This window comes from Ixodes scapularis, unplaced genomic scaffold (genome assembly GCF_016920785.2).
Source record: "Ixodes scapularis isolate PalLabHiFi unplaced genomic scaffold, ASM1692078v2 PGA_scaffold2__306_contigs__length_199485367, whole genome shotgun sequence".
Lineage (NCBI taxonomy): Eukaryota > Metazoa > Arthropoda > Arachnida > Ixodida > Ixodidae > Ixodes > Ixodes scapularis.
The window spans coordinates 96,923,885-96,938,798 of NW_024609857.1; the positions used below are offsets into that span (position 1 = coordinate 96,923,885).

At 43.9% G+C, this 14,914-nt stretch overlaps 1 protein-coding gene across 1 annotated transcript; it reads right to left on the reverse strand.

The window, feature by feature from the left end:
• Positions 1-1,356: 1,356 nt before the first annotated feature.
• On the reverse strand, positions 1,357-11,430 carry LOC8038819. Its single transcript, XM_040219466.3, has 4 exons — positions 11,327-11,430; positions 10,068-10,153; positions 2,635-2,710; positions 1,357-1,446 (listed from the first exon to the last, which is right to left on the reverse strand). Exons 1-4 carry the CDS (start codon positions 11,370-11,372, stop codon positions 1,430-1,432), a joined length of 225 nt encoding a protein of 74 aa, XP_040075400.1. The 5' UTR covers positions 11,373-11,430; the 3' UTR covers positions 1,357-1,429.
• Between the last annotated feature and the right edge of the window lie 3,484 nt (positions 11,431-14,914).

Here is a 14,914-nt window from a genome sequence, read left to right on the forward strand (position 1 = left end):
AAGGACCCGTACTTCTACTCAGTCAGCTGTTAGTGTCTCTTTTCACTGAAATCCGGCGGCGTCCATACGCAAATACATACGTGATAGGAGGGCGCTTTCCGCTCCATCGCCGCTGCGCTGTCGCTCCTTCCCCGTGGCCATTGCCCCTCGGACAACTACGAAATCTATGGTGAGAGGCACTATTGCTCACCCATTCTCTCTCTTTCGCCCCCCCCCCCCCCCCCCCCCCTCCGTAACCGTCCACAGAGCATTACCTCTAAAAACACCGCCGCTGCATCTGCTTAGGGATTCTGGAACGTTCTCCGGCGCGCCTAGGAGAAAGAGAGAACGAGAAAAGAAATGAATGAAGGTTGTAGAGGCAGTCTTAAAAACGGCGCCGGCTACTCCGTAATATCATTACAGTCAAGCACAGGGGCCTGCAACCGGAGCTGAATAGAGAAACGAAGATTGAGGAGGGGATCAGTTTATACAAATATCTAAAAAAAATTTTTCACATACTCATATTGATGTGCAAAGATATTGTTGTAAGATTGTGTGGGATCAATATTGCTCGCCAAGATTCAAATATTCACATTATTACTCTTGGCTGAAAGTCGTAAAACACTTCGGTGGTTTTCAACTTCTCATCTATCATTCGCAAAAGCGACGTTAGATTTCACGGTCTTCATATTGAAAATGTACGTTCGCTGACATATAGGTTCTTTGATCAAGACCGCAGTGAGAGTTCGTAGATTTCAAAACTTTAGGAAAACTCAAACTGAACGAGGTCGTTTGATGGAAACGTAGGCTTAAGCGTGCTGTCTGTTTGGGGATCAGCTTATCAGCGAACCCTTCATGACAAATTTCTCGGACTTGTAAAGATATCCCTTGTTCTAAAGTTAAAGCGTATGTGCGCGTGTGTCTATGTTAGTTGTTTGTTTTTTATTTGTGTGTGTGTGTGTGTGTGGGGAGGGGGGTGTTATTTTTGATGGCATGCCGGGGTTCGTATAGTATTGTCTCGCGGGTCGCCGACCCCTTGTCCTGCACATCTTCTACGACTATTCAACTAAAAGAAAAGCTCTAAAGCGAATATCATGAAGAGCATTGACTGTCCCAATGTCCTAAAGCGGCGGTAACATTGCTAGTGCGTGATGCAAAAGGCAGTCTGTCGACACTGCCTGAGGTCTGTTTCTTCCTTCTGTGATGCTGGTTATACAAAAATACTGTCTGAAGAATGCATGAAACGTGTATGAAACCAACAATTTTCGAACATTCTGGACACGTGTCCGCAGCGTCATGTTTGCTGCGAACACCGCATCTTTTGAATGATGCACGAGCGGTGCGACTGCGGCCTAAAGCACACACAGAAACGGAAGGACTTGCACTGTTTATTTTGTTACAAGGTAGTACTTCCAATTCTGGAAGAAGAGGTCTTGATTCTCCAGAACCACTAATAGTAGGGGAGGCCTGAAAAATAAAAGAAAAAAAAAGTATATCAACCCCTTTTCGATTTTGTCATCGAGACAACGGCGGGTTTATCAAGATTGAAGGTCAGATTATCACAGGGTGGCAACCATTGTCGCTCACTCAGTTTCATTTAACGCGGCTTCTAAAAGAAGATATATAAAAATATCCACAGGGTCTCTTAAGTTATCCCTAAGGCGACTTAAAGGCGAAAGCCCAAGCGCCGATGCATTAAAAACAGACACATGATTTATACTTAATTCGCCTTGTCATTCTTCTTAATATCATTGCCTCTAATTTGTCTGAGTGGTCCCGTAAAAGGTGACTTTAAACCTCCGAAGGCAGCGTGCTCTCTGACAAAGCACTTTTGGCGTCGTTTTATTGGCTCACTCGGATTGGGGCGTCGGCTGTGGTTTTGGTGATAGCGAACCTTCGAACACAGTGCGCTCTCTGACGACGCACTTTTGGCGCCGTTTCATTGGTACCTTTCATTTTGGTAAATCTCGTTCGCCGATGTGTTTTCTGAAGGTCGACTGACGATGAGACAAGACATATAAGGCTTTCCTCTTAATAATTATATATCCACTATGTTTTTTCTTTTTATTTCAGTCTTCTACACTACTGTTTTGCTTCAATTTTAGATTTCATTTCACCTTAAACGAGCCGACGGCATCAATCAAATTGCGTTCGAAACACTACTTCATAGCATCCTTCTACGTCTTCTAACGAATCAAGTGCAGTGCACGCCCGATGACTTGCACTTTGAGTATGTGTGGTAGTGGTTGGGGTGTTCGGGTCTTGTACTGCGCGCGGAGTTATAGTGAAACAAAACATACGGCCAGCAAGTGTTCCAAAATGCGTCTTTGGCACATCGAAACGCAAGGAGGGGAACACCAATTAAAAGACAACCTAGACAACACGTAGGGAACGCACGATGACGAGGCAACCAAGCGCGCCGTCATTGCTTGTGGTCGGGGGCAAACAAACGTGCGTGGCCTGATTTGTGAGTAAACAGACGCACAAGGTGCGCAAGTAGCAGACGAACTTTCGCGCCGTAGAGTGGCTTCTTATTCGCACTATCTCAGTGCGTAAAAACGTTCAATGAAAATAAATGTGACCCTCGCTTGTCTCATATAGTATATGAGACGCTCTAAAGGGTACTGACGCCTTTCTAGAGAACGGCTTACTCACAGTTCGCAATATTGGGACAGGGAGCACGAAAGCACTGAACCCGCACACATCGTGTCCCGCGACGACAGATGCGGCCCTGGAACGAAACAGATGATTAAAGGAATCGCAGAGTCTGCGCAGTTCTCTCAATTTCTTTTTAGACAGCTACATTACATTCGTATGCGGACAGTCAGTGTTCTAAACATTGACTTTGGCGCATCGAAACGTGAGGTGGGTGACACCCTATCAAAGGCCAACATAGACAACGCGCAGGAAACGCGAGGTGACGAAGAAACCAAGCGCGCGCCGTCATTGGATGAGAGGGGGGGGGGGGGGGGGGGGTTAGCAAAAGCACGTGCGCGCTTACGAAGGGTAAACAAACACGCGATGTCCGCAAAAAGTGGACGAGCTTGCATGCCGTATAGCCCCGAATTGCGCTGCAGTGATACCTCAAAACATGTTATTTACCATAAAACACAATTTGGTTTATATTTCTTAAAGTAATCTTTTAATTAATTTTTTTATTTCATACGCTGAAACTGCTTTAATTATGAAGGGGTCAGTTCATTTTAGAAATCGTAAAAGAAAGTTAGTTCCCTCAGCTTGATGCTTAACAGTAGTTTTGAGTACCCGATTATTACGAAACTATTCCTACATACTGTACCTAAATTCCTTAGTAGAGCTGGATCACGGTTAGTCGACTTTACTTTATGAGGAAATGGAAAAAGTAATAAAAGAAAAAGGCTTAGCTCCTATGGAAACGCAGCGACGCCACCGGTCTGCAAACAACACGGCGCCGTTTCGCACGGGAGACAAGAGATGGCGCAGCAAACGCCGCCAACGAACGAGCATACGGCGCCGAGAGTAGGCCTTTTTAGCAGACGATCTTTTCGACTCAAAAGCGGTGCACGTTCCGCAGGCGGCGACAGTCGCAGAAACAAAAAAGACAGGCGCGGTAACAGCAAGGAACTGCAGGTCCTTGTCTGCAAAAGGGCCTGCTCTCGGCCTCGTCTGCTCGTTCGTTGGCAGCAGTTGGCGTCGCGACCGCTTGCGCCATCTCTTGTCTCCCATGCGAAACGGCGCCGTGTTGTTTCCATACCGGTGGCGTCGCTGCGTTTCCATAGGAGCTAAGCCTTTTTCTTTCTTTACTTTTTCCTCAGGTAAGTCCGCTCTTCGCAGATTTTACAAAAAAAAAGGCACCATCTGTGGGCAACGCTGCACAAAGTCGTAGCGCGATAGGTTTAGAAACCGAATTTTGCGGTCGATTTAAAGAGCCTGGCGTCTCCTTGTTTCACCCTGTAGTTTAGAGCTTATTGCTCCGAAATAAGCGTAAAGAAATTTGGCAATGCCAACCTTCGAATATTACAAAGTGTTAACCTTTATGGCGTATATGTCTTTTAGTACTTCTTGCTGCTGATTTCTGTGTACTACCAAACCGTGTTGCGTGTATACTCGTCTCAGGTTGCATATGAGGTGGTGCTTAGTAACTGATCCCCCTTTACCCGCTTCGCGACTGCGGCCCCCGGTTAGCCATCTTGACTATTGGTATCTTCGGTCGGGTGAAGCGTTGGGGAAGCTAATAGCTACCAGTGGCATGGCAAATTTCCTGTTTATCACCATCATTTGGCGAAGTAGCTGGAGAATTCGTATAAACGTAAGCTACTGCCTTGAGAATTATCTGCGGAAATCATTACGGAAGCCTAGCACAGCAGAAAGGCAATGCAGTTTTTTTTTCCCAAGACACAAGCGATGTGACCAACGGGTTAATGAGACGTGCTGTCAAGTGACAGTCGCGGTGTACGATATATAGTGCAAGTGTGGGCACTCAACACAGCGAAACGCTGCGCCGCGATCGTCCAGATAAAGTTCTATTGAAGCGCGTCCCAGTAGTCTCTTTCGACAGCGCCTCTGCCGGCCAAGCGGGGCACTAAGAGAAAAAAAAAAAGCAACTATGCGTTTTTTTTTTGCTATGGCACCTCTGCGCATGCGCACTCCGTTGGGCGCTTCTGCTCTGACCTCGGCGGACGCTGACTTAACACCGCGCCAAAAAGATCTCCGCTTGATTGCGTTCATAACAGAGGCACGAAACAAGGGCCAATGTCGAAGCTGTATCTAAGCAGCACGCTTTACACAAGTACCCAGATTGTCAAGATGAGGCGCACGAAGAAAACGACTTTAAAAACAAGCATGTCTCCCATAGAGAAGCACGGAAAACCGGAGCAGCTACAGGCAACCATTAGCCGATCATCGAAGAGTCATCGATTGGCGCCGATTGCCAACAAGGTGAGGAGAGGACGATGTGGCAGCTGCGACGCGCGCAGTCTCCACATCTATATATATATCTTACACCGTGGTGACAAAGTACCAACGTATTTTTCTAAATTGCAATGTGACTGCACCACGTGTATTCTCAAAGCGAGCAGTGTTGCTTTTACCGTGATGCTGTGTTTAAATACTTTTTTTTTGATCCTCAGGATCTTTGGCTACATTTTACAGGAACGCGACATAACAGCACACGACAAAGAAGAACGCGACAAAAGAGCACGGTCAAAACAGCTCGCGTCAAAACAGCACAGCGTCCAAATAGCCCACGACAAAATAACACAGCGTCAAAACAGCACAGCGACAGAAGAACACGCGACAAAACAGCACGGCGTCAAAACAGCACAGCGTCAAAACAGCGCAGCGAGAAAACAGCACGCATGCAGCAACTTCGAGCGCGCACTTCACCTCTCTCTCGCGAATAATTTCGAACCTCCTACACCCTTTCATTTATTTTCGCTAGGTCATAAAGAAATTTATTGCCTATTTAAGTGCTTACCAAACTCGGCAACCAGGAGACCCCCCCCCCAACATTATAAATATCGCGTCACGACCCCGCTTGCGCATTTTACGAGGCTACAAGAATCAGTTTCTATGACGACTACTAGTAGTAGTCCACATAATAAAACGTATGCTTAAACTGGCTAAACTGAAAAACATAAGAAAAACCTATTGGCAGCAATTACTTAGCAAGCCCCCACTGGATCTGTCGGACCCACAGTTTGGAAGCCACGGAAGTTGGTAGTGAACCACAATTTCTAGCTCAACAAGTTTTACCGATTGGAATGCAGCGTAAAGCATTCCCTTAAGGTGAGAGGCGGAAAGCTTTAAACAATTATATGCAATTGATCAAACCTCCTTTTACAGCGAAGCTAGCTGTCGTGGGTACGTTTGACAAAATTTTCACTGTCGGTGATAGTCAGCAGAAAAAACGGTCAGTATTAACCGAAAAAGCTCTGTATTTTCGAGGGTATTTGGAGGGTTGGTGGGTTACGGGAGGGGGGGGGGGGAGGGGGGGGGGGTGACCTACTATTGACCGCATGACCACTTCCTTTCGCAGTTTTCAGCTTGTCTCCGAGATCGGTTTAACTTTCAACAAAAGCTCCGGGGCGCAGGGGTCTTCAGGACGAAATCAGGGTTTTTCACCTGATAGGGATTTGTGTTGCGAATTCTTTGTTCAAAGAAGAGAGTATAATCGTGAACTGAACAATAAATATCAAGAACGTCCATAAATGCCGCATAATTTTTAACACCCCTAGCTTCTGTCTACTAGAGGAAGCCATAAATGCGATTGTTCTATTTTCATTTCTTTGGTCGGTGCGAGTTTACCACCTCTCGCAGTCATGAAAATGGACACAAAACGCACTGAGTACAATGCTTGCAGATTTCTGGATTTTGATATTTGCCTCTCCGACCGGAGTGGTAGTGAAGCCGATGTTCGCCGTGTGTACAAATACGAGCACACGACGACAATTTCAGATCACGATAGGGCCCCAGTACGTCTTGCAGAGTAGGTTGGTCCGGCTGCCACAACAAAGCAAATTGTTATGTGTATGCTTATACAGCCGGAAGTTAGTCTGCCTCAGTGTGCGTCTGGTGTCTCAACCGTAGATGAGCAATTTAGCCAGTGCGGCACAACCGTTAACCTGGGGTCCTTAACGTGCACCACGCAGCACTGTTACACGATCGCACGCCGGTACGATGCTCATCCAGATCGAAACGGGCAGGGGCGGGGATCGAGCCCAGGATCCTAGGTTCCGCAGCACAAACTTTCGCTTCACGTGCTCCGAGCTGGTGTGCGCTAGACCACTCGGCCACCGATCCCCCACAGACAGCAACGAATAAGAAAACCAGTACCTGGTTTCCTTATTTGTCACTTTTAAATATTACATTTTCGTCAGTATGCTGGTTTTTGTCAATAAACCGAAAAGAAACAATAAGTTTATGGGTCTACAAATATTCACCATGATAAACCGAAAATTTCTGTTTGAAATAAAAACCGAAAAAAGTACGCCCAATTTCCAAATATAAAAAAACCGAAAACGCCAAACCCTAGCTTTATTGCCCATGTCCCGTTTTGACGCTGTGCACGCTGTTCTGTCGCGGTGCTGTTTTGACGCCGTTCTCCTATGTCGCTATGCCCTTCTGACACTGTGTTGTTTTGTCGCTGTCACTGTTTTGACGCTGTGCTGTTTTGATGCCGTGCTGTTTTGGCACGTGCTCTTCTGTCGCTTTGCTGTTTGGACGCTGTGCTGTTTTGTCGCGTGCTATTTTGACGCGTGCTGTTTTGTCGCAGTGCTGTTTTGACACCGTGATGTTTTTGTCGCGTGCTGTTTTGGCGTGTGCCGTTCCGTCATGGTGCCAATGTTTACACAAAATATCAATTAACTTTTGAAAAAAAACGAAAAGAAAAAAAAACGACGTTTGGGTTTAAAGTGTGACTATCAACTTGTGGCCAGCCGGCCACCCTCCTCAACATTTACCTTACCGAATGCGCGGTGAGGGGAGGTATGGTTGATCAAGAACTTCCGCGGCAGTGTTAATGAAAAAGAGCACGGCAATGAAGCGCCATTAAAAAAAAAAAAAAAGTTTCGGCGTAGAGACTAGGGGTTTGAGCTTTTATCGCTAAGACGTCATCCCTCATCCGTTCTCCAGTGATTGGGGGAAGTGGGGGAGGGGGGGGGGGGCAATTTTTTAGCTGGTTTAGGCGAGCTGAAGCCAAGGATTTGCTTTTATGCGTGCTTATAATCCTGCCTGTACAGGTTCGTACAAAAGGTCTTCTTCCATCTACCGCTGACGAACGTTGAAAAAAAGAGATTTTTCAGCTTCGCAGAAGAATGTTTCACTGCTTGGGCACAAATAAGAGCAGACGAGTGGTGCGAAAATCCCCCTCTCTCCTAACCCGTTATATGTATAAAGTGATATCTGATTAATATGAACACGTACGTTTTATCAAAAAACCGTCAATAATATGAGTCCTCTGTAAGTAATGAACCAGGGATGGGCAAAATACATGCAAATATGTATCAAAATACAAATACAAAATACTTCGTTAAAAATGTATTTAATTACAAATATAATTACATTTCCAAAAAGCATTTAAGTACAAATACAAATACAACCAAATGTATTTGGCTTCCTCCAAATACTTTTCCAAATACATTCCTCAAAATTTGCGCCAGCGACTTCAGGGCACCTGCAACGGGTTTGTGGGTGTCTCATTTTAATTTTACATCGCACACTCGGGAGTTAGTGTGCAAGGCTCTCGTAACGTAATAGAAATATACTCACAAAAAAAATGTAATCAACTTGGATGTGATAGCTGAAAAAAGTACAGAGCTTCAAGCAGCTTTTTTTTGTCGATTACACTTTGGAATAGACCAACAAAGAACCGTTACGACCAAGACGCGCAGCACTAGCTAGAGAATTTTTTATTGTTGCAACTCGCATAGTTACGAAAATCTGGACGACCCGCGCATTTAGAATGTTCCAGGCAAAAATATGGATGGAAATCAGGCTGGAAAACATCTCAAGTTGTCACAGGCACTTATTTAGCCAGTCTGCCTGTGAACGTCGATTTCGTCACTATTCTTGCCTCGGACTAGCACCGTAATCACAAAGTCACTAAACGCTTGTGCTTGAATGAGAGACACTGCATTCGGTGCAAAATGTAGTCTGGAGGGATGTATTTTCGCCAACAAAATTGTATTTAATTACAAGTGTAGTTGAAATACCCACGTTTTAGTATTTAAATACAGACGTCCAAAACATTACCCAGTTTGTAATTAAACACAAATGCAAAATACACAAAGTATTTGAAATACGTATCTCAAATACTTGTATCTGAAATACTGCCCATCCGTGTTATGAACTAATCAAGTTCAAGATCACTAATACTTAACAATTAATAATTAATGATTCAGCAATGCTGAGACTTCCATCTGCACATACGAATTGGTGCCGACGTTCATATTTATAAAAGTTTAAAAGATCTGCCAACTGTAGGGCGGTCTTCGCGTTTTTTCAGTTCCCACGTTTTACGTTTGGCATGGTTTTTGACCGCTTTTGCCTACACTTCACATGGTGCTTCCTCCTCCCAAGTTGTAAGGGAAACCTTTACTTTTATTCACATGAGGTAAGGATAACGGTACAGTTTTTAACTCCAGGGATGCACTGATATGTTTTGTTTTATTTATTTGTGTCTTTGGGTTGTTTTTAGAAAGCTTGTGTACATAATTGCGACACAAAAATGTAGGTATTTAGCCAGTGCGCTCCCACATTTGCTGTCCATTGTCCGGACTACGGGATTGTATATAAACAAAGTAGAAGTTCGCAACGGAGGGTCGGTTCTCGGGAAACTTTGTTTATAGAGAGGAGCGTCCTATTAACGGGGTCTATGGCATCGCTGTAATTTATTTGTTTTCATGATATATTTGTTTGTGATTTTAGGAATATACCTGCTGAACAGAAGTAAAACAGAAAAGCTGTAGAACCCATAGTGAACAACTTCTTACGCTTCAACTCATGTAACTTCTAAACTCAAAGAAAAATATATATATTCTCACCCGGTTCTGTATATTGTAAATTTCAAGAGAACGTGATGGCTTCTCCTCTCGCGATTATGTCCGAATTTCGGCGGCAGGCAACGCTTTTGTGAACATTTATAAAGACGCACATTTACGAAGTTTATATTGAGCAGATACAGCGGTCTAAAAATCACTCCTGCGTCACTAAATCAAATGAATGAAAGAGAGGGTGAGTGAGGTATCACTATAGAGGAACAAGACGGACCTTCTAGTGACTCTGCAGGGTATGCAACAGATTAACTTAATCATTCGACGGATGCCATGTCTCATGCTAATCATAGGACAGCCCCTCAAAAAACACGAAAGTGCCCGCAGCTGTTCCTTCTTTTTTACCACATACTCATGGTCGAGAACGGTAGGGCGTCTCTTTCAAATGCCCAAACTCCTGCACGCGCTCCTTGCCATCCGCCGTGCTATGGCTTTCTCCGAAAGCAGCGAAGCGCTATCGAAGATAGCAAACTCGCGCTGAACACGGAAGAACCGAAGGGCCTCCCTGTCTTTTCCATCTTGTCAGTGACTACATGCAGTTGTCGAAGATAAACTCACTCCGCAGCCGTATTCTCGCCTTCCTCCTCCAGGGATGCGTCGTCTAAAGCCGCTTTCTCCTCCGAACTGACCATCCGCCAGTAGAGCTGCAAGCAGACGGGCGACAGAGTTTATTTTTGTAAGCACCAACATCGACCAGGATTGCCATTTTCAGTCCAAGCACAGGTTATTTATTCCTTGATGGTGAGCTTGTTTTGATAGCTGTGATGAACGTTCCCAGGGTGTATTATAGCCTTTTCGAACATCGAGTAAATATTCTCAAAATGATCGCTATCTTGTAACACTGGCGCGATTGCCATTTTTCAAGTAATTTGCATTTATGCCTTGGCTTACACCTGCTAAAGAGGCAGTGTTTAGACATTCAGGTTTGTACTTTGCAGTTGCATGCCTTGCTTTGTCAAGATTCTTTTTATCTGTTTAGTATTACACTGTGCTAACTAGCTTTAAACTCTCTGCACCATACGGTCGAAGCTTTCCCGTCTTTCTGCGATAAATAACTAATAACAATTGACGACATTGTTCTATGCGCTGGAAAACAACATATGATCAACTTGTGGTTGAGGCATTCTACAAACTCTGGTCAAGCCAGCCGGTGGTGCCCAGGCTCTTCTCTGCCGCCGGACTTCTAACTACAATGCCTGTAAGGCGTCTCCGACGTTCTGTTTACCGTGTCCGAAAAAGTGGTTCCTCAATTTCAGCCTGATGGCGTCAAAGACGTGCAATGTTCTCGCCGACCGCGGCGGGGGTGCGCGTGGCAGACACCCGTTCGACTCAAGTCGTAATCCAGCTTGACAGCCTCTAAAGCTTCAGCCGACAGGAGTTGGAGCGCAGAGACAACAGCGGTGCCTGCGCCTCACTCGTACTTTTTGACGGAACTTCTAGCACCAACGGCCAACATCGCGACATCCAGCAGCATGACGCACAGGGTTCTTTGACGTCATTTGTTAGCACTTCGAGAGCACTTTTGGTGTATTGACTGAATAGGACGTTAAACGTACCAGTCGAAAACGTGTTCCAGGCAATGTACGTTTAATACTCTCGTGAACTAAAACCGCAGGGGTCATTCAGCCTCAGCGATCTGTGGTTGATTGAGTATACTTTTGCAACCGCGCTCTAAAGAAAGTGCGCGGTCTGTCGACACGGAATTGCGCGTGATTACGATTTACGATGCGCCCTTCAAATCCGCTTCCTCCTTAAACAAAATGACGACACTTTAAAACAAAAAAGCGCAAGCGATACTTAACGGATAACGAGCTTACCGGACGAGAGTAGAATCAAAGCGAGGACCAAGACCCTGGCATCCATGACGTCCGTGCAGGCTGCTTCTCAAGTGCGCAGTGTCTCTCCAGCGACGTCGCATGCCCTCCCGGTCGCCCTCCGCACGTATAGGGCTTCTGGAAAGCACGTATAGCTTCGTCGGCGGCGCTGTTATTGCCGTTAGAGCCCGTCTTTCGGCGGTCCGGATATCCTTGGGATTCCCGGGCGCGGACACTCCACCTCGCATAGACAAAGACGCCGCGACCCTGATGCATTATACCGCTGCACGGCAATAGTGGCTCATTATGAGCCACTCCGAGTTGTCGAGGAGCGGCTAATATTGCGGTCTTTCCTGACAGACACATGAGATGGCCAAGGCCCTCTCGAGGCTGTGAACGGGACGGAGTTAAATAAGAACGGCAGACGCATGTTGTTGTTGTTTTTCTCCATTGTTTTGTTTTCAATGTAGAAGGTATATATAAAGAAAGAGTCCTCCTACACACAAGACAGACTGCCGAGTAATAGTGAACAAAAAGAGAACTTCTTAGGGCCCAGACAATGCTTATTGTTTATGAATTTATAATTTTTATGGGAAGATCAAAGGAGTTACTTATTTTGCACAAAAAATTAAACGATAAATAAAAAATAAAAAGAAGCAAGAAAGCGTATCCAATCAAAATCAAATAAAACGTTAGCAAAATAGTCGGTATATCCCCATTTGTTATATTAAGGATCTTGGATTCTAAAGTTTTAAACCTGGACTAGATCCAGATGTATTATATTCTGTATTTTCGGGTGATACGAAAACCGTCCGGTAGTATAATAAAGCTAATACCGCAAAGTCATCTATTTGAAAGTGAATTCAAATGCCAAGAAGCAGGTTCGTTTCACTTTCACACAGATACGGAGGAGCACCAGCTTAGCTTCGGATTAAATAGGCCATGTTTTCGGAATTACAATTATTGTTACCATTTTTTACAGTTAAAATAGCCTGCTGTGCTTATTCTGGTTGACTCATAATTTAGACAGCCACAGTAACATTGTTGCATAGGCAACAACAACTGCCATGACCTTTCCTACAATCTAAAATGGTTTCTTTTTGTCCGATGAAGTTTCTAGGTTATCTAAATAAATCGACAAGAGTTCGAAGGCTCCGGAACGCTACCCTTGATGGTTAAGTAAAATCGTTCTCAAACTAAAATCTTGGTGTCGAATGTTAGCGTGTCGTTTAAAATATAAAGTATATTTGGAAGCAGGGAGTAGTGGGGTAAAAAAAATTGTTGTTTATAGCTACCTTTAGAAAGGTTTTGCAGCTGTGCGCCAGTTGGAGTAACTGTTAAAATTTTGTAACTTAGGTAAAATTATTTATTAATGGGACGAGATATCCTCAATTCATAGTCATGCACACTTGAACTAAAGTTGAATCTATTATCGAATAGTCAGGCCGACTTAAAAGTACCCTCCGACAGTATCGAGTTCCTTCCTTATTTTGTACGGGACGGCAGCTATTAAAATGTAAATATCGGCGCCTCTCAGTCGACTTTTTGTTCAGCATTGTCTTTTTTCTGAGTCTTAAGCTGAATTTGTCGTCTCGAATTTTATTTTCCCGTTCAAGTACTTACAACTGAATGTAATGTAGGGGGTTAAATCAATCCGCGAGGTCACTAACATTAAAAGGTTTGTCTTAATAATACTTGCATATCATAAATACACCACCAATAAAAGGTTTGAATGCAAATTGTTGAAAAGCAGGAAATAAAAGTGTTTTTTTTTCTGAACATTTATGTAAATATTTGCGTATGAAGTTAAACCTTTTTAGCCTTTCACTGCACTTTTTGCAAAAATGAAACACACGTAATAGTGAAAATATTTATTTTTGAGGCATGAACATGTTTAAAACATGTGTTAAGTTCGGTATTTGCATCAACATGCATAAGTTCAGTGTCTCCTGTTGCATCTATAACTGTTTGTTTACAGTCGACATGAGTTATATTCCTATAAAGAAACTACATTTATTGGGACTAGTAACATAGTTTTATAATTGCGAGCTAACTTTGGAAAGGTCCCACTAAATTCTGAGTATTCAAAAATTTATTTCGACAGTGTGGTTTTTTTTAAGAAGATAGGTTGTTTTGCTATGAAAAACATTTCTTTATGACGTTAAATCTTTTTTATATTTGTTTCGTTTTAATAGCATTTTTATTTTCTTTATCCTGTTGGAGGTATCTACAACAATTTCTCTCTGAACAATAGTGTTTCCTAAAATGCCCCTTTAAAAAAACAAGAAAAAAAAAACGCTGCGCAATTATTTAGACGAGACAATTTATAAAACATAATGAGGCGCGAAAAAAAGAAACGACACAGGGAAGAAGACAAACACACAGCTTCCACTCAGAACTATGTTTGCAAAGTGCAGAAAAGAAACAAATACATATCTCGTCCACTTCATCACGTCCACGCATGCGCTTGGCCGGGGAATATACACTTAATCTATTAGTCACAGAAACTTACAGAAGATCTTATCGCAGAAATATACAGTCCAATTGATGTGGCAGACGTTGCGTGCCCCTCTTTCTGGTAAAGTATGGTTTCATAAACTCGATCCCACACTTTTTGGCATTTGTCTTACGCAGAGGACATACCCGTACTCTAAGGACGCAAACGGCACTGAGCTAAATAAACCATGTTTGAGATGGTACTGTATGTGCAAAAAATGTCGCACAATCTGATAAAGGTGGCGAATCGCTTTGGAGTACCGCTCATTTTTTCAGCTCCGAGCGAATTCGGTTGACCCTGCCTTCGTAATACCGACAAAAGCGGTAAGAGGCGAGGCTGCACCACAGAGCATGCTGGCGGTACGTTAATTGCGCCGCGGGGGTGGTACGCGAAGTCCACCTTACGTGTAGAAAGCCGACTAAGAGAGCAAACGCAAAATATATAAAGACATGATGGGAACCATTTGCCTAAACACTGAACGCCTTTCTCTGATACAACAAATCTGGGTAAGGGCAGACTTGAGCTCGTTACTTGAAAAATGTAATGGATTACAATTACAAATTACCGAGCATCAAAGGTAATAAACTACCGTTACAAATTACTTTCGGCGAAAAGTAACGGATATTACTTTACTCGTTACGTTACAAATTACTTTCACGTTACTTTTCCCATACATTTATCAAGAAAACAATTTAAAAATTTTTGATGTTTAAAAAGGTTTTCCGCAACACTACTTTACAATTCTCATACCCTCGCATTATGGTAGTCCTTGTAAAAATAAAATATTGTATTTAAGAAAAAAGAATGTAGGTGCACTCCCTTCACCTGTAAGCTGACAAGGCAGCGAAAGCTGCATCCACACCCGCCATCCGCTAGCTTACGGCGACCGGAAATGATCCCTGGAATTCTGCAGACAAAGCTAGCGGTGCGCATGCTCAGTAACAGTGTCTACCTCCGCTACGAGTTTCGGAGGTAAGGAACCTATCTACGAAAGCTCCTTTTTGTAACGGGCCTTTCAGACGTAAACGCAACGTCTCGAAGCTGCGCTCTCGTACCTGTAGCTTTGACGCACTGTCAACTTATGGATTTTTGAG